The sequence below is a fragment of the Carassius gibelio genome, chromosome A12 (assembly GCF_023724105.1).
Source record: "Carassius gibelio isolate Cgi1373 ecotype wild population from Czech Republic chromosome A12, carGib1.2-hapl.c, whole genome shotgun sequence".
NCBI classification, from domain to species: domain Eukaryota; kingdom Metazoa; phylum Chordata; class Actinopteri; order Cypriniformes; family Cyprinidae; genus Carassius; species Carassius gibelio.
Genome location: NC_068382.1, coordinates 3,702,156 through 3,720,754, shown reverse-complemented (window position 1 = coordinate 3,720,754; position 18,599 = coordinate 3,702,156). Strand labels below are relative to the sequence as shown.

The window sequence follows — 18,599 nt, the reverse complement described above, 5'->3', positions numbered from 1 at the left end:
CTGCTATATGAACAGAAGTGCGATAACATTTGGTTTGCAAACACTTTAAACAAATAATGTACTTTTTACAGCAGCGTTCCTTTTACATAATAGCAGTTAAAATATTTATTGTAGCCTAAATCTCAACTTATAACATAATATATAAATTAAATATAAAACAAGCCATTTGTCACTGCCAGGAAATGAACAGTTTGTTATAGAAAAACAAGTTATGCTCAGATTCTATATATATTAAATAACAAGAAACATGTTAGGACAGTGGCCCTGTAGAGATGTGCTTTTGGGCAAAGTTTTATTGTTTTATTTTATCTTTTGTTTACATCATTTCAACATGATCAACATAAATGCACCACCTACTCACCCCCAATTCCTTAGCGTGACTGTTCTGGTAAGTGTTATGAGGAAACCCACTAAAACTGACACGACATTCAAACTATGGTGCTCTGTTGCATTCCTTTTTCTTTTAAATAACTTTATTTATTATTATTATTTTTTATTATTATTGTATAAGTGTGCATCATTTGGCCCTTTTGGAAAGGTTTTTGTAGGGTGTGAAAAAAATAAGAGGGTATGGTCTGAAGACAGTACTATAACAATTCAAAGGAGACACATTAATACTAGGTGGAAATAATGTGTCTCACGTGATCAGATCAGTGAAAAACTGGTGTAAACAGGGCCATGGTCTAAAAAAATCATTGAATTCAATCAGAATATGACATAAGTGAACCGCAAGTTAATTTATTAATTTCAGTGGTGACCCTCTTTAGCAAGTCCACTCCTTAAAACAACAGTAGAAGACATTGTGCTTTGAGAACTTCTAACCTCTAATGTTTTCATAATTTCAACACTCAGCTGGCCAAAAACAAGAATAATAATGAAATGTCTAATCCAATCGCATGAGAAACATGACTATTTTATGATGTGGCAATTTCATAAGAACTTATGATTCATAAAGTAAGAATTAAGATCTGCCCCTAACCCCACCCCTAAACAAGAGGCACAAACAGATTTATTTTTCTTCATTTTCTAGTTTCCTAACAGATATTATTGCTAAGACAGATCTGAAAAGGACATAGGAAATAATGGTGTTCTTGTGCATGCTAAGCCAATGTGTGGATGTCATTTTGACATTTTAAGCACTGTAATGCTTGTTCCAAATTAACCTTCCAGCACTCCTCTAACTGCCCCCTCCCATCAAAGGACACTTGGCCCATCACTTGCTGGCTCTTTCACCATCTCCACTCTCCTTATTCCACTGACCATGCATATTCCAAAAACAGATCAACTTTTAATTTCAGTGCTACCCCCTATGTATGCTACCACCACATGCTCCTTGTCCACCAAATAACCCCTGACATCCTCAAGTCTGAGATGCCAAAGTTCAACCCCTAGACTATAACTCAGCCATACGCAGCTGATTGGAATTTTGGGGTGTGGCGATGGGCAACTTTGACCAATAGGGCAGCGGGCAGCAGTATAAAACACTGAACATGTTTGAATGCATTTGCTCTTTCTGTCAGTCCATCATTTCTATAAGGAGGGGGTCCAAGTAACGGGGGGCAGATTAAGTAGTACAGAGAGCAACAAGAGCAATAGAGACAATCAATAAAAGGCACGGATAGACCGGTTTAACTAAGCTAGTGCAACTCCTGAAGATCCTTCACCCCTGACAGGATGGAGGACGCCTACACCAAGCACCCGGCTGAATGTCTGGCCTACTTCGCAGTTAGTGAGACCACTGGTCTTACCCCAGATCAGGTCAAGAAGAACCTGGCTAAGTACGGCTACAATGGTGAGATTCGTGAGATGCCTTTCTTGATGCATGCAACCAAATTCTCCAAATAATGGAAATGTCTTTTTAAGAAGCCACATAGATAGTATTACAACAGTGTTTTGGGGTTGAACTTTTAAATAGTGTAAACAGTAGATGCAATTGCATAAACCGTAGACAGCCTTGACCTCAGGAAGAAAACATGATTGATGTTCTAAAGGATTTTCTCAAATGGTGAGTCTTCATTGGCATTTCATGGGACATTAACAGGTTGTGTCGCAGAAGCTGTGATTGAAAATAGACTTCTTTGATGGAGGGGAGAAGGGAAGAAAGGCAGGTGATGGCACAGCGGCCTTGCTTGGTTATTAGAAAAGCCTTATTAGATTAGCACTATTCAGGCAGATGGGGGAAGGAGATTTTTATGTTCTGGCTGAAGTTGGCCTGGGCGATTAGACATGTCACTGGCATTAGAAACTCGTGATGTACAAAACAGGCCCTCTTGTACAGAGAGAACTTGGCATGCACAATCAAATGTAAAAATAAAAATAAAGTGTAACGTTTCACTTGTAGAAAGCAGGTTTCACATTACTGTTCTGGGGTGTGTTATTAATTTTATTACTGAATATATGAATCTTGAAGCTGGGACTGTAAATGTTAGTATTGTTTTTAAAGAGTTCATATTTTATAATTATGTCCATTCAAAATGAATAAATACAGTGGAAATCATTGTGTTTCTGTGTGAAACTGAGGATATTCTTTCTTACTAATAATCTCTGTAAATCATTAGCAAACTTCCTATTACATATGTGTCATATAAAAATCAATTGGAATTGGTTATAACATAATGGCTTCTCTGAAGTACCATTAAAGATCAGCCAGCGTAATGTTATTATGCTGTCTTGAATTCTCGTTGTTCATTTTCTTTCTTTTTCTTTTTCTTGTCTCCATCAATACTTTGTTTCCCAGAGCTGCCAGCTGAAGAGGGTAAGTCCAAACACATTGCTTAAAAAGAGGCTACATGATAAATAAATCAAGTCTATTTTCACCAGCCACTATGTCATCAATAGAATCTCAAAATCTAGTAGGAGTGAACAAAATTTTCATTCCTTTTAGGAAAATCCATTTGGGAGCTGGTCATTGAACAGTTTGAAGATCTGTTGGTCAGAATTTTGCTGCTTGCTGCCTGCATCTCTTTCGTAAGTAACTAACAACTGAACTATTCAAAAAAGCAACCACAGAGAAAAATCTATATCCATGTTTGAAGTGTTAAAAAATCTAAATATTAATTTTTAGCAAATAGAAATAATAATCTAAACTTTTATTGAGCATAAATTGAACATTATAAAATTACTGTATGTGAATCATGTATATATATATATATATATATATTGGATGAAAAAAAACATACCCTGTAAAATTGAGTGGCATGTCATGTAAACATCTGTTGTGACAGTATAGTTTGCCATTCTGCACTTAATGCTGTAACAAACACCACAATCATCTATGGTGTTATGCCACAGGGTACACATGATTTGCTATTTATTTAAGCATAATGCTTATGTGCAGAAGTGTACACTTGTACTGCGAGCAATGTAGCATCGGTATGTTGACTTCTGATATATTGCACTGTAGAATTAAAGAGTTTCTTATAGAGTTGATTAATCTTCATTTGTTGTGTCAGGAAGCTATACAGGTGGTGTTATTTCTCACAGCTTTCTAAGCAGGAAAGACTTTATAAGGTGGATGTTTAGGTGGTTCGGTAGAAATTAGGAGGTTAAAGGTGAACATCGGGGCATTAATGTCGCCCCCCTCCATACTATTCCTCAACCAGCTGTTCCAATGGCCTTAGAAGGAAAGTATTAAGGGGATCAGAAGACGAGAGGGAGAAGGGGGCTATTTTAAGGACTCAAGTTGAAGACGGAAACTCTATCCTTCTGAAAGGTCAGGAGAGATACATGAGGGAAAAAAACAGCGAGAGTATTTATGTCAGCAGGTCTGTTGTGCAACAGTATTGTCAAATAATGTTTTGACTGGTTTTTATGTATGCATCCATGCATTATGTACGAAGTGGTGGTAAGTATTTTTTTCGGGGATCTGTACTTTACTTTAGGATGTTTTATTTGCATCTACTTTCACTTTTACTCCACAACTTTATTAAAGACAAAGTTTACTTTTTACTCCGATACATTTCCCCATGCCTGCTTCAAGTATTTATTACACTGATTTTACAAACCAATGAAAAATGTGGTTTTCTTTTGAAAAAAAAGAACGCGCGACTTCGCGAGTTCTTTGCCTACACGCTCACGCAGCAGTTAGTTCGAGGTGGAAGATGACCGCTAAAATAGGTGATAGTGCAGCTCTTGCTGCCCGCAATGATCCCGAGATTCCCGACAGGGATCACCCATGGCCATATCTCAAGGATATGTTTGAATTCACTGAAGTCAAGGGAGATTCTTGGCTGAGATGTCTTCTTTGCCTGCCACGGGTGACTGAAATTTCAGTAGGGCCTGTGCAAAAAAATCGAATGCGATTTTCATATGCTCATCTCATCAGTAACGCTCCTGTAATTCGTAGTATATATTTCCAGCACATGTAGGGTGACTACCTGCTAATAAGCCCAAGGTGGGACAAGGGGTATGTTTCTGAGGAACAATGTGCCTTGCGCGGCGGTGCCCCCACCCCATGGGCAGACTCTCTGATAGTGGTTTACCCATTTCTAGCACATACCAAGCCCTATTCCCCTAAAAATGTGTAATTGCTGATGTATGCTCATGACAGAATTGACTATTTTATTTATTTTTCATTACAATTTATTCACTTTAAATAAATTATAATATAAAATTATAGGATTAAAATGAATTGTAGTTGCTCAACACCACAGGAACAGTTAAAAAAAAAAGTCTTAACTCACAACTCCAGAGGTTCACGGAAAGAGAAGGGGGAGAAATTATGGTGAACTTGCATGTTAGTAAAGGCAGGCGCATGAAAAAAAAAAACAGTTTGAAACAGGACACACCTTCTCTTTTATAATTGATGATGGCGGTGCCTAACTTCCTCCATTTTTCGAATTGGAAAGCGTGCATCTAAAAGTTCCTTCCCAGTGTGTCTGGTATGCACGTGCGTGCGCTGTCATGACAACAACGAAAAAGTTGACAACAACCTAGTCAGCAGTTCAACTGAGGGGTGGGTGTGGCAACAGTAGCGAGTTGAACTGTCAATAATGTTCGTTTGGCTGCCTGGGGCTCGAGGATATAGAGCGACCAACTTTTTTTGAGCAAGCATTGATTATGCGTGACACAGTCTCAATTTGTGGATTCAAACGCTGTGCGCGCACGCGCTACGCGGGACGGGTGGTCACCCTAAGCACATGCGTTCAGATCAGGGTTGCCAGGTTTTCACAACAAATCCTGACCAGTTGCTTCTCAAAACTAGTCCAAAACTAGCCAAAACGCGTTTCCAGGAGGTTCCCCGATAAAAATTGCTTCCCGGGGTTAAAATGTAAGTTTATTGGAAGGGTTGCCTTGGTAAAATTCACATTTTAGGCGCTAAATATCAAGTTATTGGGATTGGGGTTTCTTCGACCGGCGTACATGGAAAAACAACCACGGACTTGGCAACACTGGTTCAGGTGGAGCGGCAGTTACTACACAGAGCCGTAGTCCACCGACAACTAACACAAAATCGAGAAAAAAAATCGTAGTAAATGCCAACTAGTGTTGCCAAGTCTGTGGTTGTTTTTCATGTCCGCTGGTCGAAGCGACAATACCAATAACGTGATATTTAGCCCCTAAATGCGAATGACAGAATTTCCATTTTTGGGAGAACTAACTCTTTAAAGAGGTGGTTCTTCCTCATTGATATTCTGAAACAGTCTTACCTTGTATCTTGGACATCTTCTGTTTGATGCAGCTATGATGTTATGGAACATGTCTATTGAAAGTTCAACCCCTATACTGCGATAAGGTTCTTCATTGTCTCTTTTTGATTGTAAATCTAACAAATTCTTAAGTATCTAATCTCATCATTTGTTCAATTAAAACACTGCATATTACTCCCAAAACAACTGATCTGCTTAATTGTTGATATTTACAGTTAATTTGAATATTTACTTTTTACTTCCGGTACTTAAGTATGTTTTAAATCGGATACTTTTGTACTTTTACTCAAGTGATATTTGAATGGAGGACTTTCTACTTTTACTGGAGTCATTTTTTATTCAGATACATCTACTTTTACTTGAGTATAACTTTTGAGTACTTTTACCACCCCTGCGAATACTCTGTCATTTTCAGAAGTAATATTTATGGTTGTCCCAGTAAGCCTCTTAAGCCTTCCACTGATCAATAAATACAAGAGAGCTTATACAAATGCACTTGGAAAATAGTTATATAAGGATATTCACAGGATACCACCAAGATTCTGTCTTAATATGATCTGTTGTAAAAGATGGAATATGACATCCTGAATGGAACGAAGAGCAATATGTACCTTGTGCTGGTCTCTAATGTGTCTCTTTGTGTGTGTTTAGGTCCTGGCCTGGTTTGAGGAGGGTGAAGAGACTGTCACGGCCTTTGTTGAGCCTTTTGTCATTTTGCTCATTCTCATTGCCAATGCCATTGTCGGTGTGTGGCAGGTAATACACCAAATACACAGATCAATGTAGATGTTACTGATTTAATAAACTAAGTAAAAGAATCACACACTTGCAGCTGTTATGTAAACCAAGCAAATGCCTGTCTGTCATTCAGGAGCGTAATGCTGAGAGCGCCATTGAGGCTCTGAAGGAATATGAGCCTGAGTTGGGTAAAGTCTATCGTTCTGACAGAAAGAGCGTCCAGATGATCAAGGCCAGAGAAATTGTCCCTGGCGATATTGTGGAGGTGTCTGGTATGTTTTGTTTTTAAATCCTTTTTGCTCTTCTTTCACAGTCTCTTTATTTCTGAATAGCTTGTATACATACTCATTTTTAAGTATTTTTAAGGTAACCTACAGTATTTTATTAGTCGCTATGTCCCTTATACAATAGAGCACACTGCAGCACACAGCATGTGGTTTTGCTGTTTCCCATATGTCTGAATTTTCATTCAGGTTATTTTTGTTGTAGCAATGGTCACGAATCACTATTGTTTTGTCATACTGAAAACTCATTCTTTCCTCTTCCCTAGTTGGTGATAAAGTTCCTGCTGACATCAGGATTACTGCCATCCGTTCCACCACCCTTCGTGTTGACCAGTCCATCCTGACTGGTTAGTGCTTTTAAGTGTTCACCTCTACTTCTACTCAACAATGATCATAAAAATGGACTCACTGGGGTAAAAGTTGTTAGAAAATTAAACTTTATAAATACTGCAAACATACCAAATGTTTTTTTTTATTTATTTGAAATTAATTTGAAAAGCAGCAGCACTATCTTCCCCAGGGTATGTTTATTTTGTCTTACTTTTTATTGCTATTGTATATAAATATGCTTTATTCTTTGTACAGGTGAGTCAGTCAGTGTGATCAAGCACACCGATCCTGTCCCCGACCCTAGAGCTGTCAATCAGGACAAAAAGAACATGCTTTTCTCTGTGAGTTTTCATTTACACACTCCTCCAACTACTTGTGGGTACCGGCTCCAAATAGCTACATACCTCAATACAAACAAGTAAAAAAAAAAAAAATTATGACTATCATGATAATGATAACCCTAAACTTACCCCAATCGCTAACATTGTAACATAGTGATTTTGCCCGGTAAAATGTGTTTTTGGTACTGGAACAACAAAAGTAATCATAACCATAACCATTAACCCATTTAATCCCACCCATTACAAACTCATTGAGTTTGCTGTCTGAGAGCATTTCACACATATCTGACTTGGGAGTTGTGGTGGGGGGGGGTTGTCAGTTTCTCAACAGTAGCAAAAAAGAATGCGAGTGTTGTTTACGTAACTGTTTATAAGGTTTGAAAAGAAGGTCTGCTAGCTGTGGCTGGTTCCACATCGAAAGCATGAAGGCTGTGTTTAAAGATGCTATAATGAATTTCAAATTTCTTCTTCTACCACACCTTCTCAGCTTTTCTGCATTGTCTTTTCATACTCTGAACTGCTGTTGATTTTCCTCCAATGTGATTTTTTGTCTGCCAGTCTTCTTACTGACTTTTACAGGAGCAATATCATCGCTAACATTCTTTTGAGTTAAACGAATCAAAGATAAGATCAACAGAGTGCAGATATGTTTGGTGTTAAAGATATCCTCCATAAATTCTATACTATTGTGTTTTCAGTGTCTTTTCTCTTTCTAGATTCAGTGGTAATAGAGATCAATATATTAAAGAAAATACAGAAGCGATCAGATGTGCTACATCCCTAATAACAATGGATGAAATGTTTAGATCTTTACTGATGAGTAAATCTATAATGTGTGCACGATTGTATGTGGTTCCATGCACGCAGCTGAATCAGGTCAAAGTGTTTAAAACAGCTATAATACATTTTGTAATTTGGATTTCTGCCTTATCTATGTGAATATTAAAATCCTCTGCAATAACATAACAGTCAAACCCAGAGGAAATCATTGATAACACTTCTTTGAACTCTTTAACAAAGGCTTGAGGGTATTTTGGAGGCCTGTAAATAATAAATAAAATGTGTGGAGCACCTTTCAGGACAATAACTAGATATTCATAAGACAAGTACTGACCAAATAACACTTGCTTGCATTGATAGAAATCTTTCATTCTGATTTGCATTGATAGAAATTATTTTTTTTAGTAAGCTAATGTTTAAAAATGGTGACTTGATAGCATTACTTTATGTCTCTAAAACAGTAGTTTGATGAATAATAGGCTGCAAAATAGATGGGTCAGCCATACTGCTTGAGAAGGCCTTAGACTTTCTATCATGTGAAAAAACTGAAATAGAGAAAGCTACAAGCACACTGGGTTCCGGCTTGTTCTGTAAATATTTGTGAATTTTGCTGCTATCATAGAGGGGACATGACACATAACTGAGAGCTTTTATCAGTTGCTTTTGGTTAACCTAGAGTAAATGGAGGAGGGTTTGGGCCCTAGCATTGTGGAAGCAGTGGGAGAGCTCTCACAGGAGGAGAGCCGGGCAGCCTGGGCACACAGGCTTTGGTGGTTGTGGGGGCTGCCTTTTTCTTTTTGTTATCTGGAGGCTTACAGTGAAAGAGGTAGAGTTTGGTACCAGCATACACCAGTTCCTCCATTTTCTATGAGAAGCTTAAAAGTGAAGATCCTGGAGAGAGGGATAATATGTCTGGTGAGATGGGCTCTGGCTCTTGTGTTTCTGGTGGTTGTGATATGTTGGACTGGCTTCCTTCCAGAAAGTCTTCCTTGGGTGCTGAGTCTTGGAGCTGTTGTAGTACATCACAGTCATTCTGTGATGAGCTCTGTGGACAGGGCTCAATCGGGATGTCTATGAGCAGAGCGTGTTTTGGCTGTGTGGTGTTATCCGTGTCCTTTGTCGGATATGTCAATCACATGATGACTCAAAAGCTGATATGAAGTCCTGTGGTCACTCATATTCTGTCTAGCTGTGTGTGTGCCATTCAGGTTAAGTGGATCAAACAGTTGTCGCGTAAAAAAAGGTTTTCATTTATAAAGCTTTTAAACCCCTTACTGAAAAAATAAATTATTGATTATTAAAAAAGGGTTATCAATGACACATCATTTGGATATTTTCATGTCTGGGAGAAAATTGGGATTAAACATCTTAACCCCAACTCCAGCCTGACCAAAAAGTCTTAATGGTAGGAAGAAGTGTTGTTCCAGGAACAAGAAGTAAATCACAAGTTTCCCTTCCCAACTATAGGGCACAAACATTGCTGCTGGCAAGGCTATTGGAGTTGCTGTCGCTACTGGTGTAGCCACTGAGATTGGTAAAATCCGTGACCAGATGGCCGCCACGGAGCAGGAGAAGACCCCTCTGCAGCAGAAACTGGATGAGTTTGGTGAGCAGCTCTCTAAGGTTATCTCTCTGATCTGCGTCGCTGTCTGGATGATCAACATCGGTCACTTCAATGACCCCGTCCATGGTGGATCCTGGATCCGTGGCGCTGTCTACTACTTCAAGATCGCTGTTGCTCTAGCTGTAGCTGCCATCCCTGAGGGTGAGTATGATAATGTGCACCACATCTCAAAGTCCCCCCTCCCCAATGTTAATTTTGTTATTCCCACTACACAACACATTATGTCTAGAAAAGGCAAAAAGCTTGACCTTCCATCAATACTTGCTTACATTACATTTACATTTATTCATTTAGCAGATGCTTTTATCCAAAGCGATTTACAAATGAGGACAGTAGAAGCAATCAAAAACAACAAAAAGAGCAATGATATATAAGTGCTATAAGAAGTCTCAGTTAGGTTAACACAATATCTTTCAAGATTATTAATATTATTAAAATACATTAATTCAACCACAAACTCTCCTCTGCACAGGTCTGCCTGCTGTCATCACTACCTGTCTGGCTCTTGGTACCAGACGTATGGCCAAGAAAAATGCCATTGTCCGTTCACTGCCCTCTGTGGAGACCCTGGGCTGTACTTCTGTCATCTGTTCCGACAAGACTGGCACCCTGACCACCAATCAGATGTGTGTGACCAAGGTAGGTGTTCAACTATCTTTATGTACACACTTCCAATAAGAATGTTTTTTAGTTATTGCTAATACCGACATACTGTCCTTCAGGTGAATTGTGTAATTTTTTTCAGTGATGTAATACTCTTGTCCCAGTTTAATTTGCTGAAACAACTTTAAGTCATTGGAAGGCTGACTTCCATGGTTCACTTTCAAAACATTGTTAAGATTATCATTTACACTTCATCTGGGCTAAAAAGCCATCAACCTTCTGGATCAACCAAGTTTGAGAGTTTGGCGAAAGTCTTTCTTTGGGGGTGTGAGGGATGGGGGTTGCAGGTTAGAAGAGGAAGTAGGTGTATTTGGAAACGTTTTTTCAAAACAATTTTTCGGGTGCTGCAATTGGTTCGTAAATTACACACTTTACCTTGGGTACTGTATAAGTCTTTGCATGTATACATTTATATTAATAATGGCAAATTTTTACTTTCACACTAAGATGAAATTGTGTATCATTACAGATGTTCATCATTGATAAAATTGAAGGTGATCACGTTGACCTTGACTGCTTTGATATCTCTGGCTCCAAGTACACACCCGAGGGTGAAGTGTAAGTACAAAATTAAACACTTCCCCTAAAAAGCTACTTTTTATTATTAGGCTATCAGCTTGTTAAAATCATACATTTATTCTGAGTTACATTTTTCTTTTAGCTCAAAGTTGGGTTCTCGTGTTGACTGCAGTCAGTATGATGGTTTAGTTGAGTTGGCCACCATCTGTGCCCTCTGCAACGATTCCTCCCTTGACTACAACGAGGTCAGAGATACATATTCTTTCATACTTCATTCTTTCGTTCTCTTTTCTATATTTTTCCGAAGACAAAAACTGTTATCTTCCTGTGTTACAGTCCAAGAAGATTTATGAGAAGGTTGGTGAGGCCACTGAAACTGCTTTGTGTTGCCTCGTTGAGAAGATGAATGTATTTAAGACCAATGTCAACAACCTGTCCAAGATTGAGAGAGCAAATGCCTGCTGTAGTGTAAGTAGAGATGTAATCCTTTGGAAAACATCAGTAATGTAGCTAAGCGCTGATAGCTCTGTAAATCAAATTTGTGTCCATTTTTATCCTGTGCAGGTTGTGAAGCATTTAATGAAGAAGAAGTTCACTCTGGAGTTCTCCCGTGACAGGAAATCCATGTCTGTGTACTGTACCCCTACTAAGGGTGATGCAGGCAGCAAAATGTTTGTGAAGGTAAGTGTCCCACTCAAAAAAGTACCAGTATAATATTTTTTGTAAGGATTTGAGAAGTAAACGATCACTGTTATTGTTAATATTGCCATCTTCAACAAATAATAGATGCATTTCCTGACTCCGAAATTTGTTAATATAGGGTGCTCCAGAGGGTGTGATTGACAGGTGTACCCATGTACGTGTTGGTTCTACGCGGGTGCCCCTGACTAATGTTGTAAAAGATAAGATCATGTCCATCATCAAGGAATGGGGTACTGGCAGTGACACTCTGCGCTGCCTGGCACTGGCTACCCGGGACACACCCATGAAGATTGCAGAAATGAACCTTGAGGACTCTACTAAATTTGTTAACTATGAGGTGAATCTGAAAAACCTTAATGAATTTCACCTATGCATCTATGCACGTTGGTTTTGTAATTGGTCTGGCTGGTGAAGCTTGTTGCCCTTTTTCCTGTTGTTGATTATATTTGGCCAGAATCTCATGTTTTTAAAATGCTATGCACAGGCTATTTGAGACTATTTAATATTGGCAATGCCTTTATGGCAAATGCTAGACTAAATGCTGCACTTCAACCTATCTTGGTTTGCCTGCACTATTCTCTTGTTTCTTGAGTAAATAAAATGCTGAACTTACTCAAAGCATAGCCTGTCTCCAAGCAATCACAAATATAATATCAATATGGATAATATTATAGCAAAATATGACAGTATTATATAATATATGACAGTGGCGATATGTTCCAGCTATGATGGTGCAGCATGGATGATGTGCAAGTTAATGCAAAGCTACATAAAATCTTTGTCTTATTACTTTCATGTCTTGCTCAGACTGATTTGACCTTCGTTGGCTGTGTCGGTATGTTGGATCCCCCCCGTAAAGAAGTTACTGGCTCCATTGAACTGTGCAGGGCTGCTGGCATTCGTGTTATCATGATCACTGGTATGCTTTTTATCCATCCTATCATCACTCATCTCCCTCAACCTTTTAAACTTTTATTATTGTTCACAAAATGACTCTCGAAACACAACCCTCAGGTGACAATAAGGGCACCGCTGTGGCCATCTGCCGTCGTATCGGTATCTTTGCTGAGGATGAGGATGTAGCTGACAAGGCTTACACCGGCCGAGAGTTTGATGACCTGCCTGTTAGTGAACAGAGCGAAGCTGTCCGTAGGGCACGCTGCTTTGCCCGTGTTGAGCCCTCCCACAAGTCTAAGATCGTTGAGTTCCTGCAGGGCCAAGATGAGATCACTGCTATGGTGAGACATAAGCACACTTTACAAGCCAACTTCCACACCACCATATCACATGAAACCCTGATTTATTTAAGATGATATAATATTGTTATCTTTCCTTTAGACTGGTGATGGTGTCAATGATGCCCCTGCTTTGAAGAAGGCAGAAATTGGCATTGCCATGGGCTCTGGCACTGCAGTTGCCAAGTCAGCATCTGAGATGGTCCTGGCCGATGACAACTTCTCTTCTATTGTGGCTGCCGTTGAGGAAGGCAGAGCCATTTATAACAACATGAAGCAGTTTATCCGTTACCTGATTTCTTCTAATATTGGGGAGGTCGTCTGGTGAGAATCTATGGCCTTGTTTAATTTCCCCATAGTATAGCATGCTCGTGCTTGACATTGTTCTTTTCTCTTCTTTTATCAAAGTATTTTCCTGACCGCTGCTCTTGGTCTGCCTGAAGCTTTGATCCCAGTCCAACTGCTGTGGGTAAACTTGGTGACTGATGGTCTGCCCGCCACTGCCCTGGGCTTCAACCCCCCTGATCTTGAGATCATGGGCAAGCCTCCCCGCTCCCCCAAAGAGTCCCTGATCTCTGGCTGGCTGTTCTTCAGATACATGGTCATTGGCGGTTGGTATCCTTGTGATTTATGTGGGATGTCAGCTTACTCAAATTCTCTATGTGAGTTTTGGTGTTACTCTAATGAACTGACTGTCCTCAGCTTATGTGGGTGCTGCTACTGTGGGTGCCGCTGCCTACTGGTTCATGTATGATGTGGAGGGTCCTCAGGTCACCTACCACCAGCTGGTGAGCAATATCTCTATCATATTATCATTTATTATTGTATTTATCACACATGAAAAGAAAGTTCCCTCTGTTTTGTATTTTCATGTCTGCTAAATTATCATCCTGCTCTAGTCACACTTCATGCAGTGCGAGGAGGTGAATCCGGACTTCACTGGTTTAGACTGTGAGGTGTTTGAGGCTGCTGCACCCATGACCATGGCCCTGTCTGTTCTGGTCACAATTGAGATGTGCAATGCTCTCAACAGGTTACATCTTTACTGCAATTTTATAACATCAAACATAATTTTGTCTTATAAGAAGTTGCAGCCCTTGTAACTCAACAGCTATATTCATGTATGTCTATATAGGATGTCCATATATCCTATACATCTATATAGCTATACATCTAAGGCAGTATGTTAACCAAAACTGTTAATAGGGCCTTTTTAAAGGGATAGTTCACCCAAAAATGAAAACTGAAATGAAAATGATTTATTCATCCTCAAGGCAACCTAGGTGTATATGACTTTCTTCTTTCAGAGGAATCCAGTCAGAGTTTTATAAAAAAAAAAATGCCCTGGCCTTTCGATGCTTTATAATGGCAGTGAATGGGTGTTATTTTTCAATAGTCCAAAATAAGTCCAATACAATGCATCCATCCATCATAAAAAGTGTTCCACGTGGATCCGTGGGGTAAAAAAAAGGCCTCCTGAAGCGAATTGATAAGAAACATATCCATATGAAAAACTTTATAAACAGTAATATCTAGTTGTAGATAACTGTCAAATGCATATTCACAACTGAACTGTGTTCTGGCAGATGATATATGATGTAGACATAGCGTAAGCTCTGGTGAGAATTGTCTAACCTGGAAGTGTAGAGGAGAGAGCAAAACAAAACACTGGTCACAAATCAGAAGTGCAAAATGGATTTATAAAGAAAAATCTGAAATAAGCCTAGAGGAGACTGTTTTTTTCTTTGCTGAACAAAGGAAACTTTGCTTCCTTTGCTCCTGTAAACAAAATCTTGGTTCTTGCAAGACTAGCATATTCTCAGCACATCTTAAGTTATGTCCACATCCTACACCATGGAATGCTACTCCTTCGTGTATGCATGTATAACAGTTAGCAGAAGCAACTGATTACTGTTAAGATACTGGATGGATGCGCTTTATTGGACTTCTTTTGGACTTTAGAAAAAAGGACCCATTCGCTGCTATTATAAAGCTTGGAAGAGCCAGGACGTTTTTTTTTTATATAAATTCTATTGCATTCGTCTGAAAGAAGAAAATCATATACACCTAGTATGCCTTGAGGGTAAAAAATGGGGTCATTTTTATTTTTGTGTAAAAGTTTATGTACAGTATATTTTAATTTGCCTTGACTCCGTCCAGCAGTCTTGAATTCATATTTTTTTCACTTTTCTGTGGAAGATACATTCATCACAGCTTTAGAATTTGGTGAAAAATCATCATCTTAAAACTGTGCTCTAAACCAAACCAGTCTTTGAGTCATATGTTATTGACAGTGTAACTGAGGCCTGTGATGCCATATAATGCTGGCAGGTTATGTAACTGAGTTAATTTTACCTTGACATTTATGGAGGCAATAAGAGTTCCTCTCTGTTTCTGTAACTTTCTCAACAGCTTGTCTGAAAATCAGTCCCTGGTGCGCATGCCTCCATGGAGTAATGGTTGGTTAGCTGCTGCCATGACCCTCTCCATGTCCCTTCACTTCATGATCATCTATGTGGATCCCCTGCCTGTAATGTTTCTCACCTTTAATTCATCCTTTCCTTTATATTTGACTATATCTCGACACTGGCCACAACCTTCATTTTCCTATTACAGATGGTTTTCAAGTTAACTCACTTGAACGTGGAACAGTGGATGGTGGTACTGAAGCTTTCTTTCCCTGTTATCCTCATTGATGAGGTGCTGAAGTTTGTTGCCCGCAACTACATGGACGGTAAGTTCTCAAAGATATGTAAAGACGCATGTATACACATAATTGTTTAAAAAACATGCATTTAAGTAAACACATTTTACATGTAAAACTACATTCTTTCTTATACTCTAAAAAAAATTATCTTATTGTACTGTTTTTACTGACTTGTTTCTATGAGTGAAACTTAATATAATTTCTTCCTTAAACTTGCATTTTTTCTATTTATTATTAATTGCTTTTAATCTTTTTCTTCATTTAACTTGGGTACACTAAAAATCTCGTTTTTATCTGAGACTCCATCATTTCTCTTATCTCTCACATTCATTTCATTTATTTCACACTAACCTACTATATCCATTTCTAGTCTAAGCAGTCCACACCTCCCAGTTTTCAAGTAACAGACGCAAGGTATCCAAAACCCCTCTCATTGTTGTTATGCTATATTTGTCTTTATATTTGTCTACATGTCTCTATCTTTTTGCATGTTCATTGTTTTGGCTGGTTTTGCATTGAGAGAACAACTTGTCTGTGATTTAGCCATGCATTAAGCTCCAGTGAAATTTATGCTGAACTTCTTATTTGTCTTCTTAAGTGACAAAAGTTTTATCTAGCTTACAGGTTACACCAACCTGTGATTGCATTGTCATCCCAATAGAAAAGCTGGTTCATTTTTACCAATGGAGACATTATATTCTGTGCATTTACTGAATGTTCATTTTGCAAATCTTAACATAACCATAAACTCTGATTTACTGAGAGTAATGTTGTTCCAGGACCATCAAGAATGACCCAGGAATGTCCTGTTTGGGTACATGATGTTCTAAGAACATGTTCTGCTTGTGTAAATCAAGTTAAACTCAACTACAGTATACTATTTTTCTAGAGTTTCAAGACACAGTGTTGTGAATTAATATATTAGCTTATATTACAACACTATATATTGTAATTTAAGGGAATGTGGATGTTAAGCATCAATAAAAATAAAACGGTTACTTAAAGGGGTCATATGTTGCTTAAAAGAACATTATTTGGTGTAATGAAAAGTGTTTGTGGTGTAAGGTTCAAAAAACACATTATTTTTCACGTATATGTACATTATTGTTTCTCCTCAATGCCACGCCTTCTTAAATGGTCAATTTTAACAAGGCTTGTTGCTCTGAAAAGCGAGGTGTGCTTTGATTGGCCAGCTATCCAGTGCATTGTGATTTGCCAAATGTTTCAAGCGTCTGACGGAAATGTTAAGCCCCTCAACATATACTGTTATGGCATGTACCGGTCAGAACCAGTGTTGCCAGTTAGGGGATTTTGTCACCAAATTAAGCTACTTTGGAATTGTAGCTACGACTATTTTAGCTATATTTAAATAAAACTAGTGACTTTTAGGATACTTTTTATTTCCACATTGGTGACATAAAACTAATTCTTAACATTATGTGTTTTCATATTTGGCGACTTTTTGTGAAGAAATTAGACTTTTAAGGGTGGTTCTAGAGATTTTCTGAGGGAGGGGTTTGGCAACACTGGTCAGAACACCGGCATGACAGGACAAAAACAATAAAACCCATTGCAGACAAGGCAGTTGATGCATCCAGTGGGACAATAATTGATTATAATGACTTATACTGTCTTTTCTGCGTTGCATATCATGGCACGTAAACAAGTGCTACTCTACACTGCTCAAAACTCACGTAAACCTACATATGTTAAGTAAACGACCAGGACAGATCAGCTCCAGGCATGACGAAGTTGATATCATGCTCTTTTGGAAGGTAAAACAAAGTAGTTTCACTAACACAATGAAACACACAGCTTCTCCACGAAATGGCGACGGTTGCAACAGAGAGAATAAAATGCCTTCTTCCTTTGCGTGAACATTTGGGCGACGTTTTGCAAATCTTCCCACATAGTGCGAAATAGTATCTCTTTTTAATTTGAGACTTTATCTTTGCAACCTTACAGATCTTCTTCATGCACCAAGAGCTTATAACACTCCAAAAGAAAGGAAAATTTTAAATCGCATCATATGACCCTTTTAACAGACAGAGATGACTTTGGGCACTCATTTTTTTAAAGACCAATTTTACTTTGCTATTTTTGCATTTTTTTTTTTTTTATTATTATTGTTTGCAATGCAAAAATAATACAAAGCTTTGTTATATATGGCAATATTGTACAGTGAAGTATGTATTAAGATACATATTATGTTGTGAGGTAAAGGATGATACCTAGTCCTACTGATATCCAAAAGAGGGTTTCACAATCATAGTGCTGCTTAACATTTGCTCAGTGTTGACCTTATGTTTATTAAAATGTCGTTTTTTTGTGATTCCCAGCTATAAAGTGTGAAATGTAGAGACAAAGATGTTGGAGTGAAAAAAATGCCAGATAAAGAAGAAGAGGAGAACAGCAAGAGAATGAATGGGGAGGAATGGGAGAAGAGATTATTTATGTCCACTGAGACAGAAGCTCTCATGAACCCATCTGCAGAATGTATAGCACAAAATCTTTGTAAAAAAAAAAAGACAAAAACATATAAAAACTAGCAAATTCTAAGTTTAGTGACAGAGATGAATAGTCATCCCTTCCAAATTTGTGTTTGAATGCTGAATTGTTTTATTCTTGTGTATAAATGTATTAAAAACATTTTATTAATATTGTATAGGCCTACCTTTTTACAGTCTCTATTTTATTTGCCTTAATTATATCTCTACATACACATTGTGATTTTAATTCTATTCCTTAATTACCTTGTAGAAGGCATTTCCCCCAATTAAGTAATGAACATAATTACTTGTTAATCCATAAAAGTAATTTAATTGGATTTAAAAGGATTCGCAAAAGAAAGGCATTTTTATTGCAATACTATCAAGCTTGCTTTCAAGAGAAAAATTCTAAACATGGTGATATGAATTATCTTCATGGAAGACCATGACGGAGATCTACGTTGAACTTCATTGGTGAAGCAAAGGTGTTGCATTAAAAAATAAAATAAAATAATAATAATTCAGTCCCTTTACACATT

General features: G+C 38.2%; 1 protein-coding gene across 1 annotated transcript; it reads left to right on the top strand.

Moving 5' to 3' along the window:
- Positions 1 to 1,503: 1,503 nt before the first annotated feature.
- On the top strand, positions 1,504 to 18,234 carry atp2a1l (ATPase sarcoplasmic/endoplasmic reticulum Ca2+ transporting 1, like). Its single transcript, XM_052610791.1, has 24 exons — positions 1,504 to 1,792; positions 2,738 to 2,755; positions 2,885 to 2,967; positions 6,300 to 6,404; positions 6,520 to 6,658; positions 6,937 to 7,017; positions 7,256 to 7,341; positions 9,589 to 9,886; positions 10,218 to 10,384; positions 10,878 to 10,966; positions 11,070 to 11,172; positions 11,264 to 11,395; positions 11,492 to 11,608; positions 11,748 to 11,966; positions 12,437 to 12,548; positions 12,644 to 12,867; positions 12,968 to 13,188; positions 13,273 to 13,475; positions 13,567 to 13,652; positions 13,764 to 13,897; positions 15,277 to 15,394; positions 15,481 to 15,598; positions 15,942 to 15,985; positions 17,911 to 18,234. The coding sequence occupies exons 1-23, from the start codon at positions 1,675 to 1,677 to the stop codon at positions 15,944 to 15,946; spliced, it is 2,976 nt and encodes a 991-aa protein (XP_052466751.1). The 5' UTR covers positions 1,504 to 1,674; the 3' UTR covers positions 15,947 to 15,985; positions 17,911 to 18,234.
- Positions 18,235 to 18,599: the final 365 nt, after the last annotated feature.